This window comes from Salvia miltiorrhiza, chromosome 1 (assembly GCF_028751815.1).
Source record: "Salvia miltiorrhiza cultivar Shanhuang (shh) chromosome 1, IMPLAD_Smil_shh, whole genome shotgun sequence".
In the NCBI taxonomy this organism is placed as follows: Eukaryota; Viridiplantae; Streptophyta; class Magnoliopsida; order Lamiales; family Lamiaceae; genus Salvia; species Salvia miltiorrhiza.
Window position 1 is genome coordinate 65,854,356 of NC_080387.1, and position 19,801 is coordinate 65,874,156.

The 19,801-nt window shown below is 37.8% G+C and overlaps 2 protein-coding genes across 2 annotated transcripts; both read right to left on the reverse strand.

The window, feature by feature from the left end:
- Window positions 1–391: 391 nt before the first annotated feature.
- LOC131011735 (putative inactive disease susceptibility protein LOV1) lies at window positions 392–1,189 on the reverse strand. Its single transcript, XM_057939554.1, has 2 exons — window positions 1,181–1,189; window positions 392–793 (listed from the first exon to the last, which is right to left on the reverse strand). The coding sequence occupies exons 1-2, from the start codon at window positions 1,187–1,189 to the stop codon at window positions 392–394; spliced, it is 411 nt and encodes a 136-aa protein (XP_057795537.1).
- A 2,606-nt stretch (window positions 1,190–3,795) lies between these two features.
- Window positions 3,796–7,704, reverse strand: LOC131005109 (putative late blight resistance protein homolog R1A-10). The gene is made up of 3 exons (XM_057931920.1): window positions 6,894–7,704; window positions 4,190–6,403; window positions 3,796–4,111 (listed from the first exon to the last, which is right to left on the reverse strand). Exons 1-2 carry the CDS (start codon window positions 7,341–7,343, stop codon window positions 4,205–4,207), a joined length of 2,649 nt encoding a protein of 882 aa, XP_057787903.1. The 5' UTR covers window positions 7,344–7,704; the 3' UTR covers window positions 3,796–4,111; window positions 4,190–4,204.
- Between the last annotated feature and the right edge of the window lie 12,097 nt (window positions 7,705–19,801).

Sequence of the window (19,801 nt, forward strand, 5' to 3'; positions counted from 1 at the left end):
AACACAAAAGTGCAAAGCATAAAGACGAAAATGTTAAGAGATACTTCAACATTTTTCATCTAATAAAACAAAGACCAAACCATACATCCATATTGAAGAACTTGATGATCTCCCACTGTTACCGGCACTGTTCACATGCCCATTCACTCGCAGATGTGGATTGAGATTTCGTGAGTTGGTCGAAGAGGATACCTCCGATTACAACTATCGTTAGTGGCACTCCATCACACCTCTTGCGGTGCTCAATTCTGGCGGACAATATTCCAAACCAAACACCTCATATTGGAGGAGCTCCCAACTTTCATCACCATCTAGAAACTTGAGATTGTGGGGAGCTTTGTAAACTCTAGATTTCTCTCCTACGTCTGTTTCTGGGGTGGTGATAAGGACTTTAGCCTCCGCATTGTCTACTGGGCAGCACCTCCTTGATTTTGTTCCATGCAACTACACTCCACACGTCGTCTAAGACTAACAAGAATTTCTCTTTCTCCAAATAGGCGCGAACTGTTTGAGCCAAGTCGTTGAAGTTGAGGCTGGACAATCTTTTCAGGATTTGGAGGAACACATCCCTGCTGTTGAACACTTGGGAGATGTTAACCCAAATACGAATAGGGAAATGATAACCGATTTCATCGCTCTGGTAAATCTTCCATGTCAATGTTGTCTTCCCCTGGCCAGGTATGCCCACAATGGAGATAACATCGAGCTTGTCTATTTTTTCTTTGAGATGACCAGTTATGGTAGCTTCCTCCTTCTCAAAACCTATTACTCTGTTTTGCCGGATTGGTGTATCCTGTGTGAATGTTATAGAAAGTAAGAATGGGTGCCGTGATAACAATTTAAACAAGGGATGATAAGCTGTATGCTAGCTATCACGCAAGCCGAATCCTCCGTCGTAAGATTTTGTGTAGGCGTACAAAATAGTAACTAATATTTCTCATAATCAAAATTTATAAATATTTTAAATTTTGTTGATGTGTAGTTATTGAGTACTATGCGTCGCACGGTGCTTACCTACTTAATTCAAATAGTAAAAAAATTAGAAAATATAATTTTATAAGTTTTTTATAATATAATCCCTCCGTCCCTCAAACATCTTTATCTCTTTCTATTTTGGATTGTCCCTAAAACATATTTCTAATCTACTTTCCAAAATAATTCCATTCACTATTACTCTTACAATCTTCATTTTTTGTGGGACTCATTCTCCACTCATCAAATACACAATTAACTTTTATTAGTAGTGTTAAAGATTTTAAACACTCTTTACAATAGGAGGTGTATCAAATGAATGACCAAGATCTTAAAAAAAACATATCTAATGATTATTATTATCTATTTAAAATATTTACCAAAATATCTAAATATTTTTTCTTCCAAATTTTCTATTAGTCTATAAAGAGTGTTTGAAACTTTTAATTACTTTTTAGGGTTAAGGTGAAGATAGGCCCCTCAAGTGGAGGCCCTTAGAGCGTTTCAGTCCCCTTACTAACTGTGTGTGCAAATTGGCCCCCGAACTCAAAAAAACGGTGCAGATCGGCCCCTCTGACTTAACACCGTTATGGGCCGTTAGTCAAGGGGGCGATCTGCACCGTTTTTTCGGAGTTCAGGGGCTAATCTGCACCTTTTAACTTTTTAATTAATTCATCTCTCTCGCTCAAAATTTGATCGTCGTTGCCGCTGATTCAAGCTCTGGCGAGGTCGGCGGAGGGCGCCGCCCCTTTCTTTCTCTCTTGGGCCCTAAACCTCGGAGCTCGCTCGACTGCACACGCTTAGCGTCAAGGACGAGCCCTAATTCTCCCATTCCATCGGAAATCGCCGCCGCAATATCCGGTGAACCCGCCGCCTGGCTTTTCTCGATGAGGAGTCGCCTAGCTTTTCTCGATAAGGAGTCGCCTCTTTCTCTCAAATCCGGCGAAATCCGGTGATAAAGGCCGACGATGCCCGTCGCCATCTACACTATCGGCGTGCTGTTGAAGAAGGACGCCTTCAAATCAGAGACCATGGCCAACATGATCTCGATCTCGATTGGGGTCACGATCACCGCCTACGGCGAGGCGAAGTTCGATTCGTTGGGGGTGATTCTGCAATTGGGGGGCGGTGACGTTCGAGGGAGAATTCGAGTTTCCATTTCGATTATGTGATTTTCAGGAGCAATGACGCCGATTTGGAATTCCCGATTTGGGGCTTGGGAACTTGATTTCGTGATTTTCCTCATCTGACGGCGATTGACGCTGGAAAAGTTGGTCGGAGAAGATGACATGTGATTTTTTTTAATGAACGGTGTGCAGATTAGCCCCCGAACTCCAAAAAGGGAAAAAGGTGCAGATTAGCCCCTGAACTCCAAAAAAACGGTGCAGATCGCCCCCTCTGACTAACGGCCCATAACGGTGTTAAGTCAGAGGGGGCGATCTGCACCATTTTTTTGAGTTCGAGGGCCAATCTGCACACACAGTTAGTAAGAGGACTGAAATGCTCTAAGGGCCTTCACTTGAGGGGCCTATCTGCACCTTAACCCTACTTTTTATAGATCTATATTTCACAATATATTTTTTTGAAATGTTAATTGGTTGTAAGTTCACAAACTATTAGTAAATTTTGGTATTTTTTTTCAACTCTATAAAGTTGTAATGTAAAACACATAAAGTGAGATGGCTTATCATTCCACCTAAAAATCAAGTGAGATGACTTATCATTCCATCGCCGAAATTTGTATAATGAGATATTTTATGAAAAATGAAAAACGTTGAAAGCTAAGAATATTTTCTGAAAAACACTGAAAGTAGTAGGTTTTTCAATAGAAAATAAAAGTTCAAGATATTTTACAAAAAAAAGTTGAAAGTTCAGAATTTTGGACAAGAAAATGAAAGTTGAGAACATTCATAAAAGACACTAAAGTTGGAGAACACAAAATACTATTAACACTAGAATTTATGATTTGAAAAATGGCTACAATATTAAAGCAACCACATCGAGGTTTGTTGGGTGGGCGCGAGTCATGCTCCAACGAGCTGCACAGCGCTGCCAGAAGCTCAAGACGAAGCTCCTCGGGTGCGGGAGGAGAGACAAATAGGCGCGTGCATTATAGATCCAATTAAAAAATATTGAATAATGGCTATTTCTTATATTTTTTTATTATTTATTTATTAAAAGAGTTATTGGCTCATTCAACGGCTATTCTTCAATTTTTTTTCTTTATTTCCAATTTTCTCCTATAAATATCTCATTAATCTCCATTCATTTTACATTACAATTCTAGTATTATAATTTTCTTCATCTTCTTCTCTTCTTTATATTTTTATACCATTCTTCATCTCTTTTTCATCTTAAAAAAATGGATCGTGAATGGAGAAAATGGTGGAGCAACCAACCAAATAAAGCGTTGTAGCTCGGGATCCCAAATTCTTCTCTCAGACTCCCATTGCCTTTTTCCCCATTTTCTCAAGAGGGTATTGAGACTATCAACTTGAATAAAACTCAATTTATTCAAGACGATGAAGTGGCCGAGATTCCTGCCCTTCTGAAGACACTCAAGCAATGCGACGGCTACTCTCTGACGGAGACCGAGCTTATTTGCCAACTATGGGCCGAGGCGACGCTTAGATCACAAAGGGATCTGATCAAAAGGTCCTCGTGTATTAAGGAGAAATCACGAAGAAATACAATGATTAACGGACTCTAAAACACTTCCACGCGACAACAAGGAAATCAAGTTGCACTTCTAACGTGTCCAAAAGGACGTTGAGGTTTGGGAGGCAATTTATGAAAAATGCGGAGCAAATTGGGAGAATGACATGAATAATGACCAAATCACTCAACAAATTCATCAAATCGAACATGGGGTCAATTCAAATATCCAGGGTTTGGCGTATTCTCCGCGAATCTCAAAGATTCGCATCCACGGACAACTACGTCCATTCTTCGAAACATTCAAAAGGCTCCACAACATAGAAGCGCAAAGTTTAAAAACGAAAATGTAAGAGAAATATCAAAGTTTTTCATCTTGAACAAATGAAAACGAATTTATTTGAATGAAGTACAAAGATCAACCACACCAGCTGAACATCCGTATTGATGAACTTGATCTGGCGGTATTATTTGAAGTGTTCTCCTGCACGGACGAAGAAGTCGTTGCTAAAGAATATATAGTCATTGAATCAAATTGTTGATACGAAAGTAAAAAACTTGCCTCATAAATGTTGGATCACTTGGTATCACACGCAGGACCTAGGACGAGATTGAGTTGAACCGCAAATCTGCCGGTGGGTCGCCCCATCTGCTGCTTTTCAATTTTCTTTGCAGACTGAACTGCAGAACGGCGAACGCGCTCTATTTCCAATTTCTCAAGATATGTTCCCAGACACTCTGGAATTGCTTTGAGGTTTTCACAGTTCTTAACCACAAGAAACCTGAGCTTAGGAAAAGACTCGGGCGTGGCCTCCCAAAGAACTAAATCTGCTTGCACAATCAGCAGGAGTTCGAGATTCGGAAAGTTGTCACCTCCAAGATTCCACGACACTCCAACGAATGCATTCTCTTTCAACTTAAGGACCTCCAGGCTCTTGATCATTGCCAACGTGGACATATGCTTCCACTCGAGGGATGTATTCGTTAATGTCAGCCTCTTGAGCTTTCGTGGGAAACAATTCCGTGGGGGAAGTTCAGGCAGCATATCTTCAGATGTATGTTCATGAAGCTTCAACTTTTCAAGATGAAGCAATTTTTCTAGGAAGTTATTTTCAAAAACAGTGGCCAGTTTCCCAGAGATCCCCAAGGTCTTGAGGTTTTTGGCCTTTCTGGAGACGGCATCCGTGCAAGATTCGGGGGCCAATCTATTCAACGTATGAAGGTTCTGCCCTGCATCGCCTTCCCATTTACTACTGTCTAGGAGAATAGCAGCCCTTGTCTTGAGATACCTCAGCCGCACCATTCTCCACATATTTGCTTTCATTGTGATGGAACGAGACTTGGTCTCCACTACAAGAGATTGTAGGTTCCATAGCTGGGTGATTGGCTCTGGCAGAATTTTCAGAGTCTCAATATATAGGGTGAGGTATCTAAGATGAACTAGCTTGGTGACCTTTGATGGAAATTGGTCCAATTTGATGCACTTGGACTCCAGAATCCTAAGCTTTTTGAAGCCGTCTGGTATAACTGCTATGTGTTCTGACTCCAACTCAACAGGCCTCTCGTAGAAACACATAAACGAACGAACATGCGGACCAGATGGGTTTTCAGACAGGAACTTAGACAAATCCGAGCGGAAACAAAGACGATGAGACTCTTGTAGCTGAGAAGCTGAAGGTTCAAGTTCTCCTGTTTTTGCTGATCTTTTAACCTCTTGACATAAATTCTCCTCCTCACTTATGGATATGCAGAATGTACGTATCATATCATGAACACGGCATGTTTTCACTTTTCCCATGTGATTAGTTTTTCCGACTTTCAACAAGTTCCTGCTGATGAGATCATCCATATTCTCCTCTGCGCATTCCTCGATGCTTCTTCCTTTTCTCTGCAGTACAAATCCTTCAGAAATCCACAGCCCACACAACATCTTAGCGGGAATCTCGTAATCTTCTGGAAATACACCCAAGAAAATAAAGCACTCTCTCAAGTCATCGGGCAATCTGTCGTAGCTCAATTCCACAACTTCTGTTATGCGCTTCGCCTTATTCTGTAAGGCCTCGCTCACACTTTTTGCCGTCAACTCCCACTCGCTGACAGCCGCGGATCGAGATTTCGTGAGTTGGTCCTTAAGAATACCTCCGATCACAACTATGGTCAGTGGCACTCCATCACACTTCATGGCTATTTGTTCTCCAATGCCTTTCAAATTTGTCGGGCAAACATTCAAATCCCCAAACACCTCATATTGGAGAAGCTCCCAACTCTCATCATCATCTAGGAACTTCAATGTGTGGGGAGGTCTGTAAACTTGAGATTGCACTCCGACATTTGTCTCTCGGCTGGTGATGAGGACTTTACCCTCCCCATTGTGTAACGGCAGCACCGCCTGGATTTTTTCCCATGCATCAATACTCCACACATCGTCTAGGACTAACAAGAACTTCTCTTTCTCCAAACACGCGCGAACTGTTTGAGCGAGCTCGTCGTCGTTGAGGCTGGATGTGTCTTGGCTGGGGATGAATTTCTTAAGAATTTGGAGGAACACGTCTCTGCTGTTGAATACTTGAGAGATGTAAACCCAAATGCGGATGGGGAAATGGAAACAAATGGGCTCGTTCTCGTATATCTTCCATGCCAATGTTGTTTTTCCCTGTCCCGGTATGCCCACGATGGAGATAACGTCAAGCTTGTCTCTTCTTTCTTTGAGATAGCCAGTTATGGTCGCTTCCTCCTCATCAAAACCTACTACTCTGTTTTGCCTGATTGGTATATCCTGTGTGAACGTTACAAAAAAGTAAGTATCGAAGCCACCAACAATTTAGATAACGAAAACGAACAAAGGAGCCACCAATAATTTAGTAGTGGGCTAATCACTTTCAATTTTTTTAATTTTGGACATTACCTCACCTTATCACTTTCTCAACATATATTCACACAAAAAAACACCCTCATGACCACCACTCCACTCACAACAAAATGAAACTTATTCTCCAATCACAACAGACTCACCCTAGCATTTCTTAAAACTCATATTTCTAACATTTTAAGTCTATATAAATATCATATAGTAATAACTAGTACAAAAGTTAATGCATCCAAGCAAGACCAAAGTTATACAGCTTTGAAAATTACAATATTTATCACCCAGCAGCATCTACGGTGTGCACATTGCATTTATCTCCAATTATTATGTGCGCGGGCCCGCCAGCAGATAGAATAATAATAAATAAATAAAAAGAAAGTAAAAAGATGAGAATTTTTACCCTTTTTGACGAGTGAGTAGGTGGTTCTTCTCCGGCCCCGTCTCCGGCTCCATGGGCAATCTTCTCCATGTTAGCAAACTTACCGGTATCCTCAAACAATGGCACCACTTTTTCGTCTCTAACGGCCCTGACCTCCTTGGCGAGGCTTACACTTTTGATACCAATACGGCGGCGTAAGGAGTTCCTGGCCTTGGCTTCAATAGCCTTGGTCAAGCAAGTGTCGATGGTGTCTTCCACCTCGTACACCACTTTCCTTATCCGCCTCTCCAGTAATTTCAACATTTTATCCTTCTTCTTCTTCTCCGCCATCTCCTTCAGAAACGCCTTGAGTAAATCAAGGTCGTGGTTCAGCTGATCGAACTCCCTCTCCGCTCCGGTGATCAGATCCGCGTACCCGACCACCACCTCCTTCAGCTGCTCCAGCAAGAATGTCACTGCCGCCTCCGCCATCTCAGAGAGAGTTTGGAAGAGAGAGATAGAAAGATGTGTCGCTGTTCAAGTCAACACTGTGGTCGTCTTAACGTAGGGAGGTTTGGGCACGATCATTATTGTATTGGGAAAGTTCATTGTACTAGTAGTACTTTTTTTATGCATTCAACAGTTAGTATTCCTATTTTCATTTTAATATCTCCTTCAATTAACTATCTTTTCCTATTTTAACACACACAAAATCTCATGTACACTTAGATGGTGACCCGAATACCCGACGCGAATCCTGACCCGAATAAATTATCCTACTCGAATGTCAAGTGTTAGTATCATTTCGATATAGTGTTAGTGTCATTTGTAAAACAAAATAATGTTAGTGTTATTTTCAAAGTAATATCATTTGTAAAATAAAATAGTGTTAGTATCATTCCAAAATCGTGTTAGTGTCAGTGTCATTCCATGTTAGTATTAGTATTATTTTAAAAAAAATGGGTCAGAATTCGGATCGGGTATAACCCAAGTGTACGGTACACCCGGGCACACAGAAGACCACCTCTTTAACAGAAATACTTCCGACTCTATAAAATATGAGCCTTTTACTTTATTTTAATTATTTTAACATTTTTATAAAGATGAAACTTTTAATCCACTCACACTTTTAGTAAAATTTGTAGTGTCATTCTTAAATGAATATTAAATTGGAGAACGAAAAAGTACTAATCATGGTAGTTGTGATATTTTCCAAATTTAAATTTGTGTGCATTATTATCTTTAGTAAGGGTCTTTTTTTTCTTTTTCAGTATAGTGTAGTCTCCAATTTATTTATATTTTCTATTGAAACCAAATTTAATGTCTTGTTTCGTATCACACTTTCAATTTTTTTTATGTCTTTTCTTTTTATGTTTTTTCTCTATTTCAATTTTATATTCTTTAGATTAATTTTAAAATTATTAATTAGGACTTATTTCATTTAATTAGGTTATGTAATTACTTTTAATAACACAAAAAAATGACGAGACACTAAATTCCATCTAATACATACTTGTGGAAATTAGGAATACATCTATACTATATTAAAAAAGCAGTTTTCAATTTCAAAATTGAGTGGCAATTTTGTAGTTATAATAAAATTGAAGGTTTATGTTTAAACTATATTTTTCTTTTTATTTTCCATTTCTTTAACTTCTTATTTGTTGTTTTATTTATTTTCAAAATTGTGAAATTCGATTAATTATAAATATTTAATATGCATATCAAATTAAAAATCACAATAAGAGCTTTAATTTGATATATTTTATATAATATTTGAGTTAAAATGTACAAATTAAATTTGTTTAAATATTAAAATTTTATAAATTTCTCTCCCCTCTCTCATCTTTTTGAAAAAAAAATGTATTTTAAATTCTTTTTTATTAGTATTTTTTATTTTTTTAAACTTATTTTTTTTTACTTTTCATAATATCAAATTTTATAATTGTACATTATTTTTTATTTTTTTATTATTAATATTCAATTCAAATATATTTAATTAAAATTATTTTTTATTATATTTATGAGTATGATAATTGAATTAGTATTAATTTTTATATAAATATATAAAATAAAAAATATTTTTCCGTGCATTGCACGGGATGCAAATACTAGTCTTAAATTAATGAGAACAATCACCCAATTTATCGAATTTTTTCACTGGATTACAAAAATTGATTTTTCTAGATTATCAATTTTAAAATCGGGCCTCTGATGACTAACTAATTGAGTGGTAAGTTGGTGAGGTGGATTTGTAGATTCTTGATTATTTGAGTTACAATTGTGGAAGTCCGATGATCTAAATGACAACATATATAATGGGGATAAATTAAATAACGAGTTTTAAAATCTCAATCGGATTTAGATTACGACGTTGGATGAATGATCTAACTCCGAGCTCCAAATTGATGCAAAATATTAGGACAGAGACAAATTTAAATCAAAATTTGATATATTAATTATTAAAATAATTTGAAATTTGAGTCTAATTTACAACAAAAAAATCAAGAATTTGAGATTTAAATGGCAACTATATCATAAATTAAATGCAGCGCATGCTTTATAAGCATGGAAGAAATCTATATAATATATAAAAAGACAGTTTAACGGCTACTTTTTGCCGCCAAAATTTAAAAATTAGTTTTGTTTTCAACTACACTAATGCCATATTTTCGGATACCTCAATCCAAATAGAGTTTAAGTTTTTATCTACATTCAAATTTAAATTAAAGATAATTAAAAAATAATTTAAAACTTTTTACTTCCACTAACCCATGTAAATTGATACCAATAATTATACATGTATTCTCACTTATGCATAACCGTCCCACTAACCCACTTCAAAAAAATTGGCAACTTATAAACATAATTCGAGCAAATTGCCATGAACGAAGGCAATTTAGCCAATTCATACTAATCCGATTCGTGGAGAAATGAAAAAATTGCCATGAACGAAGGAGTGCAGAAGAATACTCTCTACGTCGGCGGTTTAGCCAAGGTGAACGAGCAAATACTCCACGCTGCCTTCATCTCTTTCGGAGACATTAATGATGTGAAGTCGCCGTTGGACGTGGACCAGGCCACGCAGAAGCACCGCTCCTTTGGCTTTGTCACTTTTCTAGAGAGAGAAGACGCCACTTTCACCATGGACAACATGGACGACGTCTAATTCTACAGTCGCATCCCCACCGTCAATTATGCGCTTCCCTAGAAAATCAACGATGGAGAGTAGGGTTGGCGACCAAACCTATTTGGGGGGATGTTGACACCTGGTTCGAGAGGTAGCAGCAAGAGAGCATGAAATGTTGCGGCTTCAAGCAGAGCAACGAACAACTTAAGATTTGCATAGAAAGAAGATGGCTGACGAGCGAGAAGGCGAGAAAGATGCTGCTGCTGATGATCCTATGCAAAGGCTAAAGCTGAGGTTTATGAGCAGAATGCTGGAGTCTAGGAAATTCAGATTATTAATTAAAATTAATTAATTATTTTTTTAATTTGAAAATTCAAATATTTTTAAATTCATGTTTTTCATTGAGATTATATTGTGGATAATTTTAATTTTTTTTATTGAGATTCATGTTTGCATTTACTTATTTCTAAATTATATTTTAATGTGTATATTTATTTATTTAAAATTAAATGTCGTTCAATTTTGATATTGGTTATGCATCGTACAAACGAGCATACTAAATTAGATTTTATGCTTATGATGAATTTATGCTTCTTTTACTTAAAATGTTCTTTCAAAATAATGCCCATGGTATTAAATTAGATTTATGTTTATTTTACTTAAAATATTTTTTCAAAATAATGCCCACCGTGCAACGCACGGACGGGTGTACTAGTACTTTTTGTTTAACTTACACCATGTGCACAGGACATCGAAATTGAGAAACAAAAACAAAGACTCGCGCAAGCTTGACTTTATATCAATGGCTTCACGGTGAACGAAGAAATCAATTTTATTGTATGTACATCCCTTCATTTTCTTTTCTTACTTTTTTCTATGTTCATTTATTTAAATGAAAAAGAAAAACTATTTTCTGGAAAACTTAGAATAAGAACTTATATCAATCCAACTCTATAATTGAAAGAAAAAAAAAACTTTCTTTTACATACACAACTTATAATTCAATTCACTATGCTACTACAACTTTTTATGTTTTATCAATGACCTGCTTCAATCTAAAATATATTTTCTTATACCATTATTTATTGTTATATATAGTACTTTTTATATTTGATTTTTATTATATTTAAATAATGCTAGAAATATATAAAAATTATTTATATTCGTAAAAATTCATACACACTTAAATGTGGCTACAAACTCAATAACAAAATAAAACTTACAAGAATTGGACTTAAAAATTGAAAAAAATAAAAATAAATCAAGTTACAAATAGATGTGTGAATACTAAATTGCAAATACCAAAGATACATAGTAAATATTTAATTCATATTTATTCAATTTGACATTTTATTTTTATTTTTTGTGAATTTTTAGTTACAAAAATATTGGTATAAAATTGGCGATAAAATTAAAATTAATTTAATAATCCAGTATATGATGACACATGTCAAAAGGACAAGTAAAATTGCATGACCGGTTATTTAATTGCTTTTATTTTAACTTTTATTTATTTATTACTTATTTATCTTGTAGTTACAACCCTTGATGTTGGATTGTGAATAAACGTGGAACATCACCGTGAGTTCCAATGACTCTTGAATTTTCGCTCTCGTTTTTTAGCTTTACCATGTAGTTGTATCAAGACTTCTACATACAAGTAATACAAATTTCTATTCTCTATGTACCAAATTTATCGTATTATTATTTTGAAAGATTCATGTATTTTACGCTACCGTTTACATATGCATAAGTTTGTAATAGTTTCCAGTTTTGCTGGTATTTTTAACTTACTAGGGTTGTTACAAGTTTGATGGTAAGCATGACTTTTAAGACCATCTCCAATACTGTTTTAAAATAGCTCACCATTTCACTTCAATCATATTTTATTCTATTGCATTTTTTTATTCAATGAACAGAATTGCTGATAGATACGGACTATTTTGAGTGAGCCAAGACTCCAGTTAAAGAGAAGATATCAGAGAAAAGGATAATTTTCATTCATAAGATGGACCAATCCTCATACAAACAACATACTAAATAGCAAAAGCGGAGACAACGACTGATACTGCTGCCACACTCTTCAGCCATCCTAACAGAAAGGAGAGAGACATGAGAGGGGACCATTCTTGGAAGGACAATAACAACTAATAACCCTAATACATCTCATAGTTTTTGAATCTTGTGGGTGGAACTCTCGTGCGCTTAGCTACGCCATCTTCAGTTGGGCCTCCCTCATTTGGGCCGACTCTCACACTTGCTGCTGGTTCAACAGCCTCTTCGGGCCCATTTGCAATAAACTCTCGTTCTGTATCATTCCCCACTCCTTCTGGATCAACCTTGTCCTCAAGGTTGAAGGTAGGAAATTGGCGCTGCATGTCCTCGCAAGGTTCCCAGGTGGAGTTCTCCGGTGGCTCGCCGTGCCACTGAACTAGGACTTGGCGCTGATGACCCGCGGCCGTCAGAATTTGTCGCTCCCCACAAATCGCCAAGGGTTTGGGAATGGGTCGGGAGCTGAAAGACTCAACTGGGAGAGTGCAGATAGGGGTGGTGCCGGATGGAATAAACCGTTGAAGTTTAGAGACATGGAACACCGGGTGGATGCGGCTAGATTGAGGGAGCTCTAGGCGGTAAGCCACCTTCCCTATCCTCTCCGTGACTGGAAAAGGCCCGTAGTAACGTTGGGACAGCTTGGGCAATTGTCGGCCGCGGACTGAGGTTTGGCGATATGGCTGCAAACGCACTAACACTTCATCGCCCACCTGAAACTCGAGGTCACGACGACGACGGTTAGCTTGTTGTTTCATCCGAGATTGGGCTTGATGGAGATTCTCCTTTAGCTGCCGAAGTATGCCATTTCTCTGCTGTAAGAGCTCATCGAGAGCTTGGATTTTAGTCGATCCCGCTGCATAATGGGGAATCATCTGGGGTTGGCGGCCAAACAGGGCTTCAAAGGGTATCATCCGTATGCTATGACAGTAAGAAGAATTAAGGCAAAATTCTGCCCAGCCCACGTGCGCAGCCCAAGTCGTGGGTTGTGGGTTGGTCCAAGGTGAAAGAGCGGAGATATTGCTCAATGGTCCGATTGGTGACCTCCGTTTGTCCATCGGTTTGAGGATGAAACGTCGTGCTGTGCTTGAGAGTAGTACCACTCAACTTGAAAAGTTGTTGCCAAAACGCACTGAGGAAGATGGGATCCCTATCGGAGATGATAGAGGTAGGGAACCCGTGCAGTTTCACCACTATTTCCAAGAACAAAGCTGCTGTCTTGGCTGATGTGAAAAAAGTCGGAAGCAATCCAAAGTGAGCAAACTTGGTGAGTCGATCGACAACCACAAGTAGCACCGTATACCCTCGGCTCGGCGGAAGTCCAGTGATGAAATCCATAGTGATGTCTTTCCACACATGAGTCGGAATGGGCAAGGGTTGAAAGAGCTCGGCGGGTGGTGTCGGAGAGTATTTCGTTTGCTGACAAGTTAGGCATGATGCCACAAAATCTTTGACTGCCGAGGCCATCCGAGGCTAATAAAACGACGATGTTAACCGCACCAGAGTGTGTTTGACGCCCCCATGACCAGCCATGGGAGTGGCGTGCGCTTCCATGAGAAGCTGAGGAATCAATGCAGACGTGACACTTATATATATGCGGTGCTTGAAAAGGATGAGTCCACCAACTACTGAGAAATCGGAGCCCAGTTCCCCGCGCGCAAACTTGCTGTGAAGGACGGAGTAATCGTGGAGACTCCATGGCGGACATGAAACGTTGGAGGACGGAGTTGGTATCTGCCACCGCCGCATTGGTGGCCGCCAACTGCTCGGCAGACGTGGAGAGATGAGTTGTGAGTTGGGTGGACGTCGATAGCAAGGTCATCTTTCAAGGTAGTAGCCACGCTGTCACGATGGAAAACCATGGTTTGGGCGGCGTAATCGTGGGTGACCGGGCCCAACGTCTGTAACCATTGGATGCCAAGGACGACAGCCGGTCCGTCGATATGGAGCACGTGGAGGTCCACGAAAATAATCTGCCCTTGAATTTCGATCGGAACCGCTGAGCACAATTGAAAACATAAGAGAAAGTTTCCATTTCCAATGTAGACACGAAACGGAGGTATCGTTGTCACCGGAAGGCGGAGAGTTTGAACCACCGTTGGTTGGATAAAATTGTGGGTACTCCCACTGTCCACCAACACCCGCACCGCGCGCCTATGAATGGTGCCCTTAAGGTGAAGGGTACGGGGTCGGCCAAGGCCGGAGAGTGTGTGAAGGCTCGAGATATCCCCGCAAATAGCGGCGTCAGGGAGTGGGAACGTGGGGACGATCATCTCGTCTGTGGACAGAGCGTCATGCTCAACGTCGTTGATCTCTGGCTCATCATTTGTGCCTAAGAGGCCGTAGAAACAACTACGACAACGGTGGTTGGGGGACCATTTCTGATCACAGTTGTAACATATGCCTTTCTTCATTTTCTCACAAAGTTCTTGGGGTGAAAAAGGGCGGATGGGAAGGGTAGGACCCTGTGGCGGCGCTTTGAGCAGCGGCGGTGATGGAGGCTTATGAGTTTCCCCTGGCTTGGTGCTTCTCCCAGGTGACAGAGGAGGGGTCGGAGGGGAATAAGGTACCGAGGAAATAGGTAATGCCAGGGGACTCCATGGCGGACATGAAACGTTGGAGGATGGAGTTGGTATCTGCCACCGCCGCATTGGTGGCCGCCAACTGCTCGACAGACGTGGAGAGATGAGTTGTGAGTTGGGTCTGGAGAGCATGAAGGGCGGCGAGAATCTCAGGGTTAGGCATGAAAACAATGAAAGCACCAATGATAGATAGGGACTATTTTGAGTGAGCCAAGACTCCAGTTAAAGAAAAGATATCAGAGGAAATGATAATTTTCATTCATAAGATAGACCAATCCTCATACAAACAACATACTAAAAGCAAAAGCGGAGACAACGACTGATACTGCTGCCACACTCTTCAGCCATCCTAACAGAAAGAAGAGAGACATGAGAGGGGACCATTCTTAGAAGGACAATAACAACTAATAACCCTAATACATCTCATAGTCTTTGAATCTTGTGGGTGGAACTCTCGTGCGCTTAGCTACGCCATCTTCAGTTGGGCCGACTCTCACACTTGCTGCTGGTTCAACAGCCTCTTCGGGCCCATTTGCAATAAACTCTTGTTCTGTATCAGTTGCAGTATTAATAGAGCCATATGATTCATTATTCTATTTTTATTGTTTATTTTTATTTTGTGCATTATTATTATTATTATTATTATTATTATTATTATTATTATTATTATTATTATTATTATTATTATTATTATTATTATTATTAATTGTAATGTTTGTTTTTGCATTAATTTTAATACCCCCCGTCCCAATAATCTTGTCCCACTTTCCTTTTTGGTTTGTCCCAATAATCTTGTCTCATTTCATTTTTAGGTAAATTTTAAGGGATAATTAATTTTTAATTAAACATAATTTTAATTAAGCAATTAAACAAATCCCCCTTATTAGAGGGAAATATCATACCCACTCGGCTCTCTCTCTACCGCCTCCCTCCTTCCTCCTCTGTTCTACCGACGCCGCCTCTCCTTCCTCCTCTGTTCCACCGGCGCCCCCTCCCTCTTTCCTCTCTATAACTCCACCGATACCGCCTCCCCCTTTCCCCCTCTGTTCCTCCGGGGCCGTCTCCCCATCTTCCCCCTCCGTCTCTCCGCCTCTTTGAGGTCCATCTCTCTCTGTGAATTGAGGCTATTTGCACAGATCTAGTGATGAAAAGCCCTTGAGAGGTCGACGGAGCCCCAATCGGCGCCGCACCCATCGTTCCTCCGGCGCCACCTTCCCTTCCTCCCCCCATTGTTCCTCCGGCGCCACACCCATCGTTTCTCCGGCGCCGCTTCCTTCCCTATTGTTCCTCCGGCGCCGCACCCATTTGCACAGATCTAAGCCTCCCCCTCTGTAAATCCACCTTCTGTCGGCGGCTTCTCCTGGTTAACGAAGACGATGAGAAACGGCATCTCCTGATTAGCGAAGACGATGGAAAATTTGTTGAAGAAATTTGGTTTTCCTGTTCTTGGCTTCTTCAGAAATTGTTCTTGGTTTTTTCTGTTCTTGGTTAGCAAAGACGATGGAAAATTTAATGATTATATTTCTGTTGTTGGGCTATATATGAAGATGATGAAAAATTTGTTGAAGAAATTGTTGGGCTAAAGATTTGATTTTTATTCTTGTTCTTTTGCTTGATTCTATTCACTTTTCCGGATGGAGAGAGGCGGCAATGCGGCTGATGGCCGTGCCGATGCCGGGGAAGGGGGCGGTGCAGGTGTGGCTCCGCCTACTGTTGTTGTCGCCGGGAAAATGAGAAAGATCACAATGATAATTTTAAGCTATACTTAATTTCTTGTTAAACATGTGGGACCTTCTAGTTTACCATACTAATTTTACACTCCTTAATCTCCGTGCCCAAAAGAAAGGAGACAACATTATTGGGACGGAGGGAGTATATTTTACTCTCTTCGTCCCACTTATCTTGGCACATTTGCTTTGGGCATGAAAATTAAGAATAAAGGGTTAAGAGTGTAAAGTTGGTAGAGGCCACTTATTTTATGTGTGTAGAGATAGTAAGGACCACATGCTATTTATAGAAAATGTCATTATAAATGGGACAAACTAAAGAGACTCAAAACTTTTCGGGAATTAAGGAGAAAATGTAAATTTATTAAAAGTGGTAGAGTCCCCACTTTTTGAATGGTTACATTTTTTCATTTATAGAAACAGGGCACTTATAGTGGAACGGCTCAAAATGGAATACAGGTCACTTTTAGTGGGACTGAAAGAATATTTATTAACAAAAAAATTTAAATATATTTTTACTGCATAACAGAATAGACAATTAGAAATAAAATTGAAATTACAGGTTATTTTTAATATTAAAATTGTTATATTATACCTATTCGTCCACAAAAAATTTAACATATTGTATATTGCATTAATTTTAAAAAGAAATTAATAGAATTATTATTGAATTAAAAATTTAACTTTAAACATAAATAAAATTAAATGAATTTTATTATTATAAATAAAAGTAATAAATTTTTAGTAAAAGAATCGAATTAAAAATTGTGATAAACTTTTTGTAGCCCAAGGGGATACAGTAGGAATGAGCAACGAAGATAACCTAAGTTTTCATCCTCACGTTCCACAAAAAAGTCCAATAATCGAGGAGAGAGGAAAAAGATTTGCAACTTGCACTGATATCGATATCAATGGTTTCACATTGAACGGATAAATTTATTTGGCATTTTCTTTTGTTCATTATTTTTAAATTCTTCAATTTAAGTGGCAAGCAATTTATACACAATTCTTGTTTTTTCTTAGAATTAGTTACAAATTAAATCTCAAGCGTTCAGCAATTTTTATAGATTAAATTTAATTTTCACGATTGTAATAATTTCTTAACTTTTTTTAGAGTTAATGAGTTAACTTTTTTATTTGTTGCAAACATATGTTACTTTTAAATTTTTCCACAAAAATTTAAATTGAGAGTTAGATATATATTCAATATCGAAACTAGTTTCAAAATTAATTGATTCAAAACATTTGAAGGGTTTTTTTTTTTTTTATCAAGAAAATTTCATTATAATAGAATTGGTACCAGATGTACCACACACAGTTAGTCCTTTACACAGTAGAGATTGTCATATCGTTTGAACACCAAGAAGAGAAGCTCATCTCGTTGTTTAAGATCCTAAAGATTTTATTCCAACACCACGTTCTTGCTTTACCTCCAGAACAATACTTTTGATGTCCCAGGCCGTTCCTTCGAATTTGCTTTCGTTCCGCCACTTCCACAGAATCTAAGTGTGCAAACCCAAAGCGCCTTTAAGAAATTTCCAATCTTCTTCCCTCTGCCTAAGCTTGCGAACATGTTGAAGTGCATTCTTACAGTTTGAGGACGAACCGAACTGATCCCCAACCACTTTTGGATCTCGTCCCATACCACACCAATCTTCAGGCAGAGCAAGAAAAGGTGGTTTGTCGTCTTGTTTTGATGATTGCACGGATTGCACTTAAGCTCTTCTTTCCAACGTGACATTCCTCTTCCTCAAGTTATCAATGATTGCACGCATTGCACTTAAGCTCTTCTTCTTCCTACCACTTTTGAAGGGTATTGTCTACAACTCTACATTATCTTCTTTTATTGTCAATTTCATCATTGAAATTCGTGGAAAATTTAGGAATAAATTTACAACAAACCAAAAATAAGGTTGGGGTATTATTGCAAAATTCGAAAAATTAACTTACTTTGCAAAAATGTTGAAAGAGTAGGATTTAACTTTTAAACAAGGAAACATAACTTAGTAAAACACATCCCTCTAATCAGTAGGTAGAAGGGTTCATGAAAACAATTAATTTATTTTGTGCGTGTATCAGTGTATGTAACTTTAAGAAAACAATTATTCCATTCGTTCCACTTTAAATGACCCAATTTATATTTTGGATTGTCCCACTTTAAATGACCCAATCCAAATTTAAAAATAAAATTGAGAATTTAAAACTACTTTTTAAGCTGTTTCACCATCACTTTACACTTTTATCACATATTTTTTAATTTATGTGCTAATTTTTTTGGATCATTTGAAGCGAGGCAGAAGGAGCAATATTTTTATATATGGACCAAAATTTTAGTATTTTCAAAGGATTCTTGTATTTATGGTAGTACGTTTACATATGCACAAGTCTAAGAGATGTTCCAATGTATTTTATTCAACGGATTCTAGTATTTTATAATATGCTACTACGTTTAGGTACGCACAAATGGTAAAGCTAACGAGGCACTCAAAAATTCCCATTTCTGAGAATTTTTTAGTCTAATTTCATTAATTATCTCATGCTTTTCCGCATCTGTGTGGTCTGCATGCGATTTGTTTATTTAATTATATATACTTTTTATAATTATTAAAAAATATATTACTGCCTCTCAGATTCAGATGTGACCTCCAGAAAATGTAAGTTTCTTTCGCATAGCTGTAAATAATTACTCGGGGGGGCATTTATTATCAAAAATTAAACCCTGGGCAAGCAAGTCGGCAAGCCGCAACTAATGCATATAATAAGTTACAAGTTGCATGATTTTAAAATTACAACTTGAAGTAAAATACTCATAGTTGATGAAGTGGACAGCTTTTATTTGCTGATAATTAACATAAATAAATGACCAGGTCGTTGCCTGGTTCAGTTAACATTGTCAATCAATATTCAATTCATAAAATTAAATTTAAAAATAAATGTGAAGCCCTCCTTCTTTTGATTTTCTTAATAAATTACATAAATAAAAATAAATAAAATTAATGATCTTACAGTAATGAACTCGAACTCAAGACCTCAGGCCTTGTATGTTCCAATGATTTTCTTAACACCCTCCTTTTATGTGTGTGTGTGTGTTCAACTATTCATGGGATAATTCGTAAAAAGATTAGGGGTATGTATTTGGTTTTCGATTGGGTTTTTTTGTTAAAATTAATAAAATTAAAATTATATTTGAATAAAGAAAAATCGAATCGAATTAACCGAATAAACAAAATTGAATTAATAAAAAAATTAGAATTAAAACCAAAGAATCGAAATAATCCGAAAAAACCAAAAATAAAAAAAATAAAAAATTGAAAAATAGGAAAAAAAGTTAAATTAAATTATATTTAGTATCAAAATTATGTATATCATATATTCATATATACACATATTAATATATTATTATATAAATATAATTCAGCTTTTCGATTTTGTTCGATTTTTAAAAAATCAAATCAAATAGAA

Bases quoted from the DNA above. Each gene is read 5' to 3' on its own strand.
- LOC131005109 (XM_057931920.1), bottom strand. From the start codon at position 7,343: ATGGCGGAGGCGGCAGTGACATTCTTGCTGGAGCAGCTGAAGGAGGTG. The intron at 6,404-6,893 runs GTAAAAATTCTC...ACGTTCACACAG, and splicing joins CTACTCACTCGTCAAAAAGG to GATATACCAATCAGGCAAAA.